General features: G+C 35.8%; 3 protein-coding genes across 19 annotated transcripts in view; 2 read left to right on the top strand and 1 right to left on the bottom strand.

Annotated features, from left to right (window-relative positions):
• The window catches only part of LOC129244341 (28S ribosomal protein S9, mitochondrial), a 54756-nt gene extending 52818 nt beyond the window's left edge, over positions 1 to 1938 (top strand). For both annotated transcript variants that reach the window (XM_054881969.1, XM_054881963.1), the window contains exons 7-8: positions 1426 to 1588; positions 1675 to 1938. In XM_054881969.1, the coding sequence (XP_054737944.1) occupies positions 1426 to 1588; positions 1675 to 1766 (255 nt within the window). In that variant the 3' untranslated portion in view covers positions 1767 to 1938. The remainder of the gene's footprint in view (positions 1 to 1425; positions 1589 to 1674) is intronic.
• Positions 1834 to 3972, bottom strand: LOC129244355 (probable arginine--tRNA ligase, mitochondrial). Its single transcript, XM_054881978.1, has 4 exons — positions 3887 to 3972; positions 2639 to 3794; positions 2183 to 2552; positions 1834 to 2121 (listed from the first exon to the last, which is right to left on the bottom strand). The coding sequence occupies exons 1-4, from the start codon at positions 3920 to 3922 to the stop codon at positions 1968 to 1970; spliced, it is 1716 nt and encodes a 571-aa protein (XP_054737953.1). The 5' UTR covers positions 3923 to 3972; the 3' UTR covers positions 1834 to 1967.
• A 1614-nt stretch (positions 3973 to 5586) lies between these two features.
• Positions 5587 to 17846, top strand: part of LOC129235951 (phosphatidylinositol-binding clathrin assembly protein LAP) — a 102636-nt gene continuing 90376 nt past the window's right edge. For 5 of the 16 annotated variants that reach the window (XM_054870692.1, XM_054870932.1, XM_054870614.1 and 2 more), the window contains exons 1-2: positions 5589 to 5923; positions 12310 to 12671. In XM_054870692.1, coding sequence (XP_054726667.1) covers positions 12536 to 12671 — 136 coding nt within the window. In that variant the 5' untranslated portion in view covers positions 5589 to 5923; positions 12310 to 12535. Of the gene's footprint in view, positions 5924 to 8475; positions 8493 to 12309; positions 12672 to 17846 lie in introns of those variants that run through there. The other 11 variants (XM_054870924.1, XM_054870538.1, XM_054870993.1 and 8 more) reach the window with 8 other exon arrangements.

The following is a 17846-nucleotide window of genomic DNA, read 5'->3' as shown; positions in this document are numbered from 1 at the left end:
ACTACTTTCTTTGATTTTTAATTAAGTTAGGCTAAGGATATGGAGAACACACTAATGTTGTAAAAGACCGTTGAGATAAGTTGTAGAAAAGAGAAAGATAATAACGCGAGAAAAAGAGGTTGCAAACAGTAACGATTTAAGGCTAATTGGGGAAAATGCTAACGCTAACTGGGGAAATGCTAATTGCGTAGCCGCCTGATATCCACTGTTGTTGCATTAATAAGAGTGTTGCTGAAGTGAGAGCAAAGATGTTTACATGTGAGTTACAAAAAAGCCCGGCAGCTAAGCAGAAAGACAATGCCACACCAATATTGACTGTAAATAACATGAACGTTTTATGGTTATTCCCGTTAATTTTCTCTTCCTCTCATCGCATATAACAGCTGTCGTAATTAAAATATACTTATACAAACTCAACAAAGTTCTAAAATTGCTGGCCGTGAACATTCAGAGTCGAAGACACTGAAACTTGGAAAAAAATATATAAAAAAAATAAAATTGGCCGACCTGTTTTAAACTTTACGACACAAATCGGGTTGCTGGGTACTATTAGAGTGCAGTATATGAAGGCCATACAGCAACGTGCTCAGGACACACATGGGGTGTCTTCTGATATCGTCTGAACACTAAACCAATAGAAATGCGCTTATACTCTCTCACTACTATCATAATATTATATAACCCTCTGCCAGCTGACGCTGGGTTACTGCGAGAGGTCGCCTATGGGGCTCTTGCGATGTTCAGCAACCAACAAAATTCGTCGATTTTCTATACTTTCACAGACTTTCGCCCCATGAATGTCCTTATCGGAGGCCAGACACCAGGATGGTGTTGAGGGACCCTCGGTGAGTGCCATTTAGGCCATCGTCAGTTCTTAGCAGATGCCTACTGCTAATACTATAAGATTATTGAGAGGGAAGAGAAAGTTCATTACTATTTTGTTTGTATTCGGCTTTCCGACCAGGGAATGTCACTTCAGCTGCAGTCCCTAAAAATAGATTGAATTTTGTTTATGTTACTACAACAACAAAAAGGCAGTGACCTGCTTCTTAGCATCGACTGAGTCACACTTTGTTTAAAAAGTAAAGATGGTTTTTTATGAGAAACTTTTTTATGGCCGAAATTTACCCGGTAGTTTACCATTGTCTGCCGCGGGGCGACCGCCATTAGAAAAAAACATTCTCCATCATTTGGTGTTTTCATGTCCGTAGCGGATTTCGAACCCGGGCATAAAAATAAAAAAAACTTAAAAATATAAATTTTTTTTGGACATAAAAATAAAAATAGACTTAAAAATATTAAATTTTTTTTTTTAATTATTTCGATTTTCTTTTTGGATTTAAACTTATTACTTATTTTTTTTAATTTGCTTTCGTTTTAATATCAACTACGCATTCAACTGAGTCCATTTATCTCTTTTTTTAGGTGTTATTCCCCCTCATTTTCACCGAAATGCTGGGCAAAGTCGATATCGAGGCTAACGTGGAGGGCGGTGGTTCATCTGGACAAGCAGGCGCCATTCGCTGGGGTATAGCGATGAGTTTGCGTAGTTTCGTTGATCAGGAAATGATCGAATCGATGCGCTTAGGTATATACAAATAATTTATTCCAGTATTTTCTAGACTTATACTAATTTACATTTTCTTTTTTTTTTTCTTGCATTAAAACGTACAGCCGGTCTGCTGCAACGTGACTATCGTCGTCGCGAACGCAAGAAGTTTGGACAAGAAGGTGCACGTCGCAAGTACACATGGAAGAAGCGTTAAAGTTTTTCAATTTTCTGTATTAAAAAAAACAACAACTTTATAAGCATAAAATCTAATGTTATTCGTATTGTTATTCTAAATCGAGTTTGTATTTGCCAGTCACTTTTGTTGTACAAATTTTGTAGCGCAAACACGGAAATATATATTTACATAGATACGAGCAAAAAATAAATTATAGTTTTACAACTTAGTAGTAATCGACTACATTTGGTCCAGCGGTCGTAGGCCGAGTATACGCATGCCTGTGTTTAAATTTCTCTTGGCGGCAGTGAAAAGGAGCAAGCGATTTTGTTGTCTGGCGAGGCACGCTTCATTCTTAACATTCAAACATTTCAGAGCGCGACTGGTAGAGTTGCTGAAATGAATTAATGGTTGTAAAATCCATATTTTCTTCAAACTTAGCCTAAATTTCTTACCATAATGCGAATAGGTGATTCACCAAGACACACGCCTCTAGTTGCTGCTTGGATAGCCACACCATCTGCTCGAAGCGTGCTATTTCATGAAGTAAATCTTGCGCTTCCGATTCTGCCAACTGCGCTACGTCCACTTTACTGTTACTAACATCAATGTGCACCATATTTGTTAGCAAACTGTGCAGGCGGCAGTGTGTGTACTGCAGTTTGATACCTGTGTCACCATTCACTTGCAGCGCCTTCTGCCAATCGAAGTCATAGTCACGTTGGCGACGTTGCTTCAGATCATTTATAATAACCGCTGATACACCCAAGACATCGGCAACGGTTTTGTAATCATTGGATGTGCTTGATAGTTCGACTTTAGTGGCTGCCAATAGACGCAAGTAAAGTGGATTTTAGTTAATGGTAAAAACAACTGACTTACATCATGAATTGAATATTTTACCAACTTACTTGTAGTGCTCAGCTGCTTTTCCAGCATTACATTCCGCGCCTCGTCGAGTACATCGCGCAAGAAAACTACTTTACCGCTACGCGTACTCATGCCATGTATGCGCCCGAATTTAACATGTACCATCCGCTCCAATGGTATATCCGCTGTCAGCGCTGCTGTCGTCTTAAAGAGCGCATTAAAATGATCTGCCTGACCATTTTCCACTACATAGTACATGCGCTCGAAGTTATACCGCCTAAAGCGATCCAACACAGCTGCAATATCACGCGTCAAATACAAACTTGAGCCATCACTTTTCACAACCGGCACACGTCTCCCGTCCACATTTACCACCTTGCGTCCATCACTTTCGTCTAGTAAAAGCCCACGTTGCTGCAAATTATCCAGCACATCGCCGATTTGCCGTTGTGAGTACTGGGATTCCCAATCGTATTGGTCGTAGCACACCCCTAATCGCGCATATACCTGCTCCAACTCGGCCACGGTGTAATTACGATAATGTTGCCATTGTCGCGCCATCTCGGCATCAGTGCCTGCCTCGAGCTGTGTAAAGCACTCCCGCGCCTTTTCAACAACACTGGCATCCGTTTTCGCAGCTGTGTTGGCAGCGACATAAGCTCTGTAGAGAGTTTCAATGGGCTTGGCACGCATCTGTTCATCGGTGATGCCAAGCATTTGAACACCCACATGCAACATGCCAAATTGCGTACCCCAATCACCAAGATAGTTTATACGGGTTACACGATAACCTAAATGCTGGTGCAAATTAGCAAGTGTATTGCCAATGATAGTGGAACGCAGATGGCCGACATGAAACGGCTTGGCGATGTTGGGTGAACTAAAATCGAATACCATATGCGCATCCAGTTGTGGCGCCAGGTCGGCATTCTGCTGTAACAGTGACTCTGCAAACGATTGTGTTTGCAATTGAAATTCTAGACGTGCGGGAATTCTACCAGTGGCTGGCAGCAGTTTCACTTTTTCGATAATAGATTTATCGAATTCTAGGCGTGGTATTAGTTGAAGCAGCTCTTTGGCGACATTGTCTGGGAAGGGTGTCCAGTGTAGTATCGGAAGTGCTGAGTTTGTTTGCCGTTTTATAGGCACCTCCAACTCATGGTAGAAATTGTGACTCAATTGTGTCGCCTGTGAAATCTGCAAGGCAGAGTAATTATTAAGAAATTGTATGCATTAAATTGTGATGTCACTTTCAGTAAAACAAAATAATTTAAGTTTAATTTACTTACTTTTTCACAAATCGCCCGACGAATTCGTGCACTCATTTTGACAGATCATCTTCGGAGTAATTCTTATCGTTTCGAACAGGTAAACAGCTGCTTGACAGGGTTACTACGGTGCCGAATTTTGATTGAAATTTTAGTGGCAGGCATTAACAAAAGGTATATATATTTGTAAAGTTTTGTTATAGCTATGTTAAGAGCTATTTACAGAGCTAGCATGAAGAATGATATAATACAGGATGTGCCTTTCTAACTCGTCGTGTCGTCAATATGCAAAAACAGTAAGAGAAATTACTTGTGCTTTTAAGATTTAAAATTTTTAAATTACAAATTTTCCAGAACATCAATAATGAAGTAGCGGTTTTCGGAAGGTGCCAATTTCTGTATTCTGTACCCCTTGATGACATGCAAGACATTACAATTCTCTGCTAGCGGATCTTCAACTTATAACTCAACAAAGCGAAGGAAAATTTAACAATTAAATTGAAATTAATAGAACCTGTTCGGTGTATGAAATTTAGCGATCTATAATTTATTCAAACAGTGTAATATCTCCTAACGTTTAAAAAGCAAGTGAGTGCAGTCCCTGTGAAAAGTGTCATGCATACAAGGCATTTATTCAGTTCTAATTAACAAATCATTTAAAATATTTTGTATGATTGAACTAATAAAACTTGTATTTCAGTGTTCTTCAAATCAATTAAAACTAGTTATTTATTGTTTGTAGTTGTTATTTGTGGAATACCCTCTTCATTGCTGTAGTGAGTTTTGATAAACTACCTTAGGTGGGGCGATTTACTTATCAAAATTCCTCGTCCTCACATATATCTTTCTTCTTTATGTGGGAAGTCTGAAAGTGTAGCTTATGGAAGATATACCCTGCAATATTTCTTAATGTGACCTAAGGCTACCTAGTCGGAAATAATAGGGTGCAAAACTATTCTCGACGGAACAGGTGCAGTTAGATTTATTTCACGTAGTGCATAAAACAAAACTATTAAATAAATAGGCCAATAGTCGAAAATGTTGATCATGGTCGGTTCGGTCGCGCCGGCATAGAAACACTTTTCCGTGGCTTGAAATATTTCCAATTTCTTCGGCGAAATAAAACAAAGATGTCAAGTAAAAAAAATATATGTATCATTGTTAATAAAAGTAAATAATTTTCAATACCTTAGTAAAAACTGCTACAACAACAACAGCGTCATGATTTGATGTTGACATGTTTTTGGGGATTATTGAAGTTTAAAATTCGAAAATTGTGTTTTGCTTTTGATAATTCTTTAACTTCAATTCAGTTTCTCAATGTAAGCATGCTTCTAATAAGCATAGAGGGAACTTTCAAATTTCATCTGTGGTTTTTATAAATTCTATACTGGGTAGTTTTTACTTCAACGGTTAGAAAATTAATTTAACATAACTTTATTTTAAAAAATGCTTACAAATGTGACAAAAAATATAAAAGGAATAATCAAACATTCTTATTTATGTGGCCAACTCCTTGATTGTATTATTTGTATAACTTAAAATTTGAAGTTGCGGTGTAGTTACTTAAATGAAGTAAAGAAATGGAATGTTTGTTGCTTATGAACACAATTGCTCTTTTAGTAAAACGCACTGATCCGGCACCTCTAAAAAGCCAGAAATATCATGTGGCAGTACCGTCTAGCGCAAATGTCGTGCAAAACAGAAATCCAATTAGAAGTGGCAGCAGCGGCCAAAGCAGAGGCACCAAAATCGACGGCCAGAAAGTTTTTTTCTCCCAAACGATTGACACGAATCACACATACACAGCATACACGCCAAAAGAAAAGTGCGGAGAGAAGGCGAAACACAAATTGGGAAAATCGAAAGAGGAAAATTGTATCGCATGCAGAAGAATTCTGAAGAATAAATTTTGATTGCAATTGCTTTTGCAGGCAAACAAGTAATTCTAAACGAAAAAATTACGTGAATTTTGTGTGAAGAGCTTTTTGGCGAAAAGAAAAAACCAATTGTGCCGCTGTGCAAAAGCCGAAACCAGTTGGTTGGTAAAGATAAAAAGTGAGTGCAAAAGTGGATTAACAAGCAGTAAAGAAAGAATGTAGAAACGTCTTTGAAAAAAAGCATTAAAAAGAATTTTGTGACAAGAAAATTTATGTGCAAATACAAATTTAAGAATAAGATTAATTTCGGTTTGCTTTGGTGGCACTAAAGTTTTTGTCTGTCCGAAGCTAGCTGGTGTCGTATGAAGATGGACGATGAGGCAAGTGCGTTTAGTACGTGGCTGTAACTATTCAAACATTGTAGTCAAATAGAGACTGGAAATACTTCAACAACTATGTCGGTTATTATGCTCAACCACATTGAACTCGATAATTGGTATTTTGTCTCGTTGGCAAATTCGATTGTAGTGGACATTTGGCTGGACTTGGAGCTTAAGCAAAAAAAAAAAAAAAAAAAAAAAAAATACACTCCAAATATACTGTATTCCATGCCATCTCTTGGCTCTTGTGAACTCAGCACAGGTGCAGCTGGCAGGCATTGATTTTTGTGGCGCCACTGCCACTATCAACGTCAGCATCGACGCTTTCAGCAACGTCAACGCAGCGCTTTGAACTGCGCCAGTTACTCACGCGCCGTGTAGTATTGTCACTGTGAAAGTGTTTTCCAACAAAAAGGGGGTGTTGTGGGGGAGTTTACTTGAACAATTGCTAGAGGGAAGAACCTACTCGAACGCTTGTAGCTTTTGGGGCGGTTGTAATATCGTAGCTACGCATCTGCTGCTAAATATGTGGTTTGGTTATGCGAATTTCGAGCAAAAGCAACATTTTGCCGTTTTCGTTCTTTTCAAGGATAATATACAATTCATACTATCCTTATGCTCGTTGACTGCCGCTTAGACCAAGTAGTGGTGGTGTTGGCCGCCTTTGGTTCGGGCGTCAGTCAGGCAGGCGTCGAGTAGCTGTTAACATAAATCGATTTCATAGTGGGTTGGCATAGATTTCAAATGTTGTTAGTAAAGATTACGAGTTAATTTCCTGGTAATTTTAAATGCTTTTTAATTTCAATTTTGGCCGTTCTGCATAGTTGAACATTTAAAGAGGTCACGTAAATGTGCCGCGTTCTTATTACAGCTGTAAATTTGGAACTGAATAATTTAATATGCTTTAATTAAAAATAGAAAAAAAAAATGAAATTCTTTAATTAATGTAAAAATTAACTCCATACTAGTCACCTAAATTTTCTGTATTTAATTCTTCAGTTTAAAAATACTTTGATGTTTTGAGCCATATATGTATGTACATTTATTAACGTGTTAGAAAAAATAGCAACTTATTGGGCTTGGAACTTGTAGCTGATTTTTCGCATCTTCTCATAAAGCTTAATTGTTATACGTTTGTCGAAAGATTTAAGCATATAAGGTATTTTCTCAAATCATAGGAAAACTTTTTCGAAATCTGTATTTTATTTAATTATCGGTATGAGCGTTCCGTTCGATAGCATTTTACAAATTGTATACAACATTCATATGTTGGTATGTGTGTGTACCATATGTATGTATCATATACATGAATGTACAAACCTTTTTTATCTACAATAGCAAAGAATATAATATCTTCTATTTTCTCTTACTCTTCAAAGAAGAAGTCAGCTAAGCAAATACGTGGTAAATAGTACAATGTGGTCGTCGTTTTCAATATTTTTACCTTTTCAGTTTGGTTTTAGTGCACGTCTGTTTAAATTTTTAGACTTTTCCATTCCATTTTTATACTTCAGAATACTTGCCTGAACGTGGTTAATCTGCGAATGCTACAAAAAATTAACGCAAAGCAATTGGCCTTGGGGAATATAAGAATTCAACTAAGACATTAAGTTTATTAAAAAAAAAGTAGCGCCCAAAAGTATGATAAACTTGAATATCAACTAACAAAGAATATTTAGTGAAGCTGGTTGAATATTCTCCAGCACTGACCAAGTGTTGTTGTTATACACTGAGCGGTGTAGGACCGATCGCCCAGGCTAATCGTTTATTCTAATGCCAAGTCCAAGAATTGCCTTAAACTTTTGTCAAGGGTCTGTGAAGAGATTTGAGGTGTTGTGTGGTAGAGTTTCCGCTTGCTGGAGAGAGACTGAGCTTCATAGGAGTTGAACTTACTGCTGCATACGGATAGAACTTGAGCTGTGGTAGACTTTGTTTCTCGAAGAAGATCTGTTTCATTAGCTTCAAAATAGAAGCAATTATATGCATACGTGTGTGTGGAAATGTGATGTGTGCCAGAACCGGCTCACAAACGCCCCTTTTTATTGACACATTTTCCACCAAACACAAAAACAATGAAAACAAAACACCAACAGCTCTTCATGCACAAGTACAAACGCCCCTCTCATACGTCACTCGCTGCCTTCAAAATATTATGCACCAGAACCGAAATGCGCGAAAATTAACTATTGCTTATTATCGAATTAAAAAAAAAGCTAAAAAGATTAAAAATTAAAATTTATGAGTGATGTGATAAATTCTAAAACTCACAGTGCATTGAAAAATACTACCTACATAAAAAATAAAACACGAAGAAAGAAAAAAAAACGGCAAAAATAAAAAAGTGTAGAGATGGTAGAATGAAAAAAGGTGTGCAATAAGTGATAACTTCTCTCAACTACCTTTCGCAATAATTATAAATTGTATAAAAATGTATAAAAAAACGGCGCACAAAAGGAAATTATAAAAGAGTGTTTTATAAAATATTTAAAAATTAAAAAATTATGAAACTAACATAAAACAAATAAACAATAATATTAATATAAATACCGCCTAAAAAAATAAAAAAGTTATTCTGAATAGCCTGATTGCTTTAAGGCAGAAATAGTAGCCTGAATCGGGTTACATTCTACTTTCTAGGGTGGTTAGTTAGAATTTTTGATACCAAAAAATCAACTCAATGAGTTTAAAGATAACTTTTACACATAACTGTGCTTTCTGGCAAAAATGTATACCTTTGACTTTGAAATTACTGTAAATAATAAAATACACACTTGTGTACATATCATATGTATGTATGTATGCATGAACTCTAAATAATAAAATATGTGCCTACATGTATGTGTGCTTATGTATACGTACAGTGTAGGACACAATTAAAGTATGAGCTCCATGGAATACATAGACATTTAGTACGATTAAGTGAATTGGATATTTTTCACACTAAGAGTAGCTGAAAAATTATTTAGAAAATCTTTGCAACTTTTATCCAACTAAATTCATATAAAGTGGATTACGTGCTTTTAGGTTGACCGACACTGTGTATTTATACTCATGTATATATGTATGTATGTATGTATATATGTTTGCGCATATGTACCATTCAATCTACATCATTCGTTTCGGTATACTCCCCTAAGGTCTCCTTTTTTTAATGAATTTGTATACCATAATTAATTCGAATATTAGTTTTTTCTATAAAGTCCTATATTACAAAAAAAAGTAGAACGTTGTTAATGTTATTTAATTTGTAAAACTATTCTTGCTAAATTCAGATCTAGCGTAGTTTTCTCAACACATTAAAATAAAATAAATAATTGGCGGGTACACCACTGCTGGTGGGTGTTTGGCCGAGCTCCTCCTCCCATTTGTGGCGCGTGTCTTGATGTTTTCCCACAAATGCAGGCGCCTACTGTTTTAAGCCCACTCCGAACAGCAAATTGTTTTTTAAGAGGAGCTGTTTCATGCACGGAGATTCGCACCTACGTGCTCTCGAATGGTAGTCACGCACCAACGCATTCGGCTACAGTAGACGCCGCCTTTTCATGCTGCTTGTTTAAATGCTCGGGCCGATATACAGTTGTGTTCATATTAATAGTAAGCGACAGCTAAAGTAGGAGACACGAATTACATTTGAAAAGGTCATCACTTTTTAATTGCTTGATGAATGCAGTTTTATTTTTCTTTGCAACTTCTTCCAATAAAACGAAGAAAATTCAGGTTCACAAAACTAATAGTCAAACCGAAAATGATGTGAAATTCAACATGAACTCAAAAAACAAAGGTAAAGCATTTTGGTCATATAGAGCTTATTCCGAATGGCTGTGGCACATACACACTGCATCGAGTTCACTAAAATACTTGCATCTTTCGTATGTTTTGCGTCGTTATACTGTTGGAAGACCCATTTCAGCAACATTTCCCCTTCTGCATATGGCAGGATAACGTCTTCTATGATTTCAAACGACTTTTACTGATAATTTCTGAAGGCTGATCAATTTAGAGGTATTGGATTTTAAATTGAAATAAAACAACGAAAATTCAAATTGATTGGGCAATATTATTATTTTTGTGTAGAACCATTCATGACATTTATTTTTAAAAATAATACCTGCGCCGTAATTAGGCCATCCGTTAACACCAATTTTGAATCCTTTTAGTAATATTGGCTTTCAATACCTTAATCGAAGCTGGCTTATCCGCAAAGCATTTAGACTTTACATGTCTCCACAAATAAAAGTCCAACACCATTTTGGTGGCCAATCCACTTGCCCCCCACGAGAGATAAATTGCTCACCGAAACACCGACGCAGTAAGTCCATTGTTACACGGGCTATATGGCAAGTAGCGCCGTCTTGTTGGCACCAAATGTTGTGGAGATCACGGACTCAATTTCCGGCATTAATAAGTCGTTTATCATGGCGCAATAGTGTTCGCAATTCACTGTTACATTCGCGCCAATTCACTGTTACATTGGAGCCTCATCTTTGAAAAAATATGGGCCAATGTTTCCTCCAGCCCATAGCCCGCACCCAACGGTTCTTTGTTATTTTCAATGGATGTAATGCCTGTTCTCGAATGGCTTCGGGCTGCTCTTCAGCACAAATACGGCAAATTTGCTTATTAACGTAGCCATTAAGCCAAAAATGGGCCTCATCACTGAACACCATAAGTTGGCCTGAGCGCGCGATGAACGCTTTTGACAGATCGTCGATATTCGTAATACAGTTGTACGATATGCAAACGTTTTTGAGGCGTAAGGCTTTGTCAATGAATACTGCAAAAAGTTGTGTTTTTAGTTTGACAGTAGTAACGCGTGAGCTGTCAAAACAACACTATTGGAAAAAGTACCTTTAATTTGATTACCTTTCATATATTGGCCCTGTATCATTATTTTAGGCCTTCCATGCTTAACGGTCTTGATGTTGTATTTAGTAGATTACAAGCATTTTGCGGCATTTTCTTCTGACGCTGAATTTTCGAGCTCAAAAAGACTCCTTTACTGTCGACCATCCATAAAATATTTTACCATTTCGATAGCCTATTCTTGTGGTTCCTTTCATGTATTGTGGGCTTTCAGATTTACGCGCACTGTTACTACGCTCACGTTAAGTTTTATATTTTCCGAAATCTACTGAGCACTAATATCGGCTGTCGTATCACTAAATGAACTATTTTGAAAATCCTTTTGGACGCCGAGTTTCAGAGCGATTCTTGCATTTTAAAGTCTTAGACAACATTTTCGCTGAACAGCCAATTATTTTTTGTGTTTCATAGCAGGTTTTGTTTTCCTTCCGCAATTTTTCGATCAAGGCTCATTTCAATCACTCGAGAACCGTTAATTTACCAAAAACCATATGCTTTAAGATATAAATAGTTTTTGTGCACAAATATTTCCGCTCGCTGGTTAATCAATGGCAGCACTGCTTTAATATGAATAAGTCAAAACCGAATTCAAATTCGCACTCATTTACTATATCGTTACCTTAAGCCAAAAACAAAATTTGAAAGGAAATTTCTTTTAAGGTTTGAGCAGAGTATTACGTTAGCGCGTTCCGCAGCTGGCAGTGCTATCATTATGAACACAAGTGTACAAAGGTGCATCTATGTAATGTTTAGTTGAAGTGCCCTTTGAAATTTGTATTTAAGGTTAAATTGGAGAGAAGTGACACGAAATTAATTAAGGTCATGCAAATTAAGATCACCTGGCTTTGTTTACCACCGTAAAAAATAGTACAATAAAATAACGGAATTTTGCTCTGACCTTGCCGTAGTTTTGATACTGACACATTTACATATATTTTCTCAGGCAGTTGGAAAAAGGAAAAGAGGTTAAGGAAAAGTTAATCTGCTCTATTACAGTGGGTGCATGTTTTTTTGTCTCGTTATAAATTTCTAAATCTGAAAAGCCTTCAACATTAAAAAAAATTATAAATTTATGAATAAGCTAAAAATAAGCAACATAAAAACCACAAAATTTCGCTAAGAATATCACTTTTCACTCTGCTCAGTATAGTTATTTAACTAAAAAATTTAAATCAAAATACGGGTTGTGTGATCTCAATACGAAATAACCCCACGAATAACAACAATAATTGCCAACAAACATTTACTCAATCAGTCAATCAAGTCAATCGCAAAATAAATCAAACCACATTTAATTAAATTCACTTCCCATCTTCACCAGAATAGCATAAAAGTAAACCAAAAGGCAAATTGAAGAAAAGGGAGAGAACTGCTATTGAGAAAACGGAATTTTAGACATACTGTAATAATAGCTATCGATCAGTGAGCACCAATACGAGAACGTTTTACAGCTCCAACCTCAAAGACGCAAACTCCAATTTCAGTTCCCCAACTTCGGCTAAGACAGCACCACCAAAGCGCACAGCAAATTAAAAACCGGCAGCATCATGACTATGGCTGGGCAGACCATCAACGATCGGCTATTGGCGGCGCGGCATAGCTTGGCCGGTCAAGGCCTGGCTAAGTCGGTGTGCAAGGCCACCACAGAGGAGTGCATCGGGCCCAAGAAGAAACATTTGGATTGTAAGTACATGCTTAAAAATTTACTACTTTATATGCATTGGATACCCACTTGTATGTATATACATACTAAACGTTTATATGTATGTGTGTACGTAGTTATATATCAACATACAAAGCTGAATAAAAATTCATATCCACATGTAAATGCTGGCTACGCAAACACAGTCACATGCTGCTGTTGCTCAACTCGTTAACTGTATGTATGTATGTATGTAATGAGTGTTTCTTGACTTTTTATGCTCTTACCTACTCGCTTTGTATGCATATTTTCTATTTTGTTTTAGGTCTGATAATACGCCTCGGAATTTTTGTCAGCATGATTCATTCACATTTAACAGTGTTTTTTTTTTTGCTGTTGCTACGGCTGTTTTACTTTGTATTTTCTTGTGTTTGTATGCACAAGTGTTGTTGCCAGCTGTCAGCAAGCAACATGAATGCTGCTACAGCAGTGTTGCTGTGATGTCGCGGATGAGCCGCGTTCTCTTTTTATTACATTTTGTCAACCAAAAACTGGTTACGGTTGCATGCACGAGTGCGTTCTATTTATTTATTTATTGAGTGCCTATAATTGAATTTGCTGCTCTGAGTGATTTTTTGAAACGGATAGGCAGAAGTTGGCTTGGAAAAAGTACGTGCACTTATTTCTGCACGATCACATTTAACTCACATAAACAATACGTCAAACATTCACTAAATTCGTATGGTCCATTTCCCCTTAATGTATTGTCCCGAATATCCACTAGGAGTTGTTGTAACAGTATATACATAAATATCGAAAATATCACGTACAAAGAAGGTGGCTTTCAATTGAATTTATTAAAATCCCAAGGGATGTACATACATACATACATATACTAATCTCGGTAACTCCATACATATGTATGTATATTCAAACATATGTATGTATAAATGTATAAAAGCCCTCAAAAAAGTCACAGTTATGTCAACGAGTTTTGTACTAAAATTGAAAATAATGCCGTACTTCATTAAGCTCAAGTTAATGTTTATAGTTCAATGTCAGGGACTTGCTTTATTTTTAACAATAACTAAGCATACAAAATTACTTTTCCGCTTTAAATTGGAATAAAGCCATTTCAATTTAATTTCCTAATGGGTGTTTACAGTTATTTGTCGCACTTTCAAGCGTATGCGTAGTCGTGCCTAATAAAAAACAATAACAGTGAACTCGTAAAACAAGAAATAATGGAGGAGAAATAGTGTAAAAAGGCCACTTGGGTGCATTGTGTTGTTGTCTTACGTACATATGTACGTATGTACAAATTTTCACTTTTCAAATCACTTTATGTATGTATTGCTACTGTTGCTGTTGTTGTTAATGTGGATGGTTTTGTTGTTCCTTTACATTGCAACTGCACAAGTTAGAAATTACAGTTGCCTGCGATACACTTTGTCAATTGTGCTTTTATTTAATTTTTTTTTTCTGGTTTTGCCTTTGCTGCTGCAAATGTGACAGTTGCTGTGATTGTTATGACTATTTTTGCTAGTGCATGTTGCGCTTTTACTACTTTTACTATGTAATAAGAGGAGAGAATTATTACGTACGAAAACAACATTTAAAAGATTAAACGAAGTGGAATTGATAACGGACTACAAAATAGAAACAAAAAATAAGAAATGCATTGAACCGAAACACGAGAGATGTAAAAAAGTAAAAGAGGAAAGTAAAATAAAATAATAAGAATAAAATATAGTATAATAAAATTAAATTAAAATACAGTAGAAGCCCGATAAGTACAATTGGGAAATTTCAGCAATGATTGCACTTAGCGAAAAATTGCACTTTTGCGAATTTCTCCTGTGGATCGAGGAATACCTAGGGAAAAATATTTGAACTCTATTCAATGCAATTAATGAGCTCAAAAGGTCGATATTCAGGAAAAATGAACACATATTTATTGAAATTAATACAAAGAGATCAATGCGGAAGGACATATGAATCGCGTCAACTGTTGGGCTTGTACCCAATACGCTTTTCTAGCATTTAGCGATCGTTTCAGGGAGCGATTTCCCCCATGCTTGGCTCAACATGATCACAGCGGTTTTCAAATCAATTTTCTTCAATAGTTCATGTAATAAAGAATCTTTTTCACTAATTATGGTTTCCATTAGCAATGTTTTGTATTGAATTTTTGTCAAGTTAATAACACCTTGATCCATTGGCTGTAAAATCGCAATTGCAATTGGCCGGAAAATACATCACTTCGATCTCACCACAAACTAATTCTTCTTCGGGCGGATGAGATGGGGCTTGATCCAGCAAGAGTAATGCTTTGGGTGGAACATCATTTTCTTTGGCGAATTTTTTCACTTCTTCGACAAAATTATCAAAGAACCACTTTTTGAAAATATCCCGCATCATCCAAGCAGTGTTATTGCTAGCATAATTCACCGGTAGACGAAAATTTTTAAAACAACGCGGATTCATAGATTTGCCGATCGTTAATGGTTTTATTTTGTGGCTGCCATCACCATTTGCACACAAAAGAACACTGATTCGATCTTTTGAAACTTTGTTGCCTGAGCACTCTTTTCATTTTTCGAAACGTAGGTTTTATTTGGCAAAAGTTTCCAAAAGAGCCCCGTTTCATCAGCATTATATATTTGTGATGTTACATATCCTTTTTCAGCGATTTTCGCCGTCAATTTTTCCTTAAATGGCTCAATGGCTTCTGGATCCCAAGATAATGATTCACCAGTCACAGTCAAATAGCGAAGTCCGAAGCGTTTCTTGAATCGCGAAAACCATCCATCACTTGCATTGAATTGTTCTCCATCCTTTTTTATTTCATCAAATATTTTTAATGCTTTGCTTTTCAATATCAAGCTAGAAACAGGAGCATTTCGTCGCCGCTGATTCATGAAAAACTGGTGCAAACGCTTCTCGAGCTCTGGATGATTGCCAAACCGCAAAGTTTTCCGTTTATTTCCAAGTGAAAATGAATTGTATGCATTTTCTTTTAATGAACGGGATTGTTTTTTTATTCGGCAAATCGTTGCGCAATCAACTTTGTATTCGAATGCAAGATCTCGTTGTTTAACGCCTTTTTCAATTTTTTGGAGAATCTCATCTCTTTCTTTCAATGTAAGAAAATGTAGATTCTTTTTCACTTTTCCCATGATTTTATTTGATGAAAGCAAAAAAAAAATGATTCAAACTCCGAACGATTGTTTTACTCTCAAGAACCAGCTTGAAACTAACGTGTGTTGAATGTCACAAACGATTCGATGCCATAATTTATGATATCAGCGCTACAATTTTACAGTTATTTGTAAAAATCAAAAATCACAAAGCGTGAGAACAGTGTTTTTGGTCGCAATAATTCCGAGAACCATAACTGTGCATAGCTATAAAGCTGTGTCTTCGCGCGTGATGAACGCAAATACATTGCCGTATTAAGTAAAAAATTTCTTCGAACAATAATTCTTTTGCGCCCGAAAATTGCAATTTTTTATTGCTCTTTTCGAGTTTTCTATGGACTCAAAATCGAATTGTACTTTCCGCGAAATTGCAGTTATCGGTATTGCACTTATCGGGCTTCTACTGTAATTAAAAGAATAAATAAAATAAAGAAAATGAAATGAAATGAAATCAGATGAAATTAAATCAAACTAAATAAAATAAAATAAATTAAAATAATAAATAAAAAATAATGAATTAAAATATGATAATATAAAACAAAAAATTTAATTAAATGAAGTATGAACTAATTTAATGCAATCTCGTAATTTATAATGCACTAAAATATATTGCAATGTTATGTAATTTAATGTAAATTTTCTTCACTTTGATGCTCAGTAAATTAAGGGGGGAGCCTCATGTAGAAGCCTCAAAATCGGTCATTTTTTAAACATATTTTTAAAGGTGATAAAATAATTATATTATTTTGAAGCTTTAACACAACTTTATTTGACCTTTCGGGAGAACAAAAAAAATTTTTTTTTAATTTTTTTTTCCAAAATGGCGGCTCAGGATATTTTCTTGTCGGCTGCCTACGGCGCGAGCTCCCAAACTGCTCTATTTATTACTCTTTATCTATCGATCTGAAACAAAAAATGAAATTGGTTTTTTTCTGATAACATATTAACGGAAAGGATGAACCTATAAAATTAAAAAACAAGTATAAAATTAATTATAAAATAAGCCTTAGAAAAAAAATCAGAACTTAGGGCTATTTTATTGACATTTTTAACCCCCAAAAAGAAATTTATCAACGCGAAATATCTGAAATTTTAGATTTATCCTTTCGATAGTAATGTACAGAAAGGTCTCACCAAACTTCAAACTAATCGGTCGATAACTTTTTGAGTTACAACACGAGCAGTTTTTAAAAAAGTCGTTTCGAAATAATTGAGTTTAAAGTTTAACAGTTAGGGGCGCATCCAACCCCCTAGAAATGGCTTCCACTGAGTAAGTTTAGAATTTTCAAAATGTGTTGGCGTACTTAATATTACAGAATTTCCTTACAGATTTTTAAAGAACTTTAGATTATCTAAAGAGGCGTTTACTGTCCAGTACAGAAAACCAGTTGCAGCAGTGCACCCGAGCCAAATCCATTCCAAATATTTTAAAGAGACCCCCAACGATGATGCTGAAGATATTTAAGTGGAGTCAAATAACGGAGAAGCAGAAAACATAAGAAATGAAATTCTTAGAATATTATAGAAAAATCTAAAAAGTATTAAATAGAGACCTTTACGCCACTGTTTCTGTTTTGTTTTTGTTTTAAATTTTCTTTATTCAATTATTCGTCATTCGAAAAAAATATGTATTTCAGTTCCTCTACGTATTTCAGCCCATACCTGCCGAGGGAAAATAAAAATGTATTTCTATAAACATCACAAAAAAAATAACCATTATTAACCTTAATCCATTTTGCTGCCGTTCTAACTGGTGGTCTCAAGCAATTCAGCTCCGTTGTAAATTCCTTCCATTTTTTTGCTGCTTGAACTTTAGTGCAAGTTCCTTTTGCGAATTGTGGATTCTCTTCCATTAATGCAACTAGCCTTTCTAATTGCTGTTTGGTACTCACGACTTTCGACCTGCATAAAATTATAAAAATTAGTATATATTTATTATTTGGTTACTATAAAACAATAAATAATCGCAATCAACTTACATTTTAACAAGTTTTCCCACAATACGCTACACAATCG

Source organism: Anastrepha obliqua, chromosome 1 (assembly GCF_027943255.1).
Source record: "Anastrepha obliqua isolate idAnaObli1 chromosome 1, idAnaObli1_1.0, whole genome shotgun sequence".
Taxonomy (NCBI): Eukaryota; Metazoa; Arthropoda; class Insecta; order Diptera; family Tephritidae; genus Anastrepha; species Anastrepha obliqua.
Note: the sequence above shows the minus strand (reverse complement) of the source record. Positions and strands in the feature narration are given on the sequence as shown.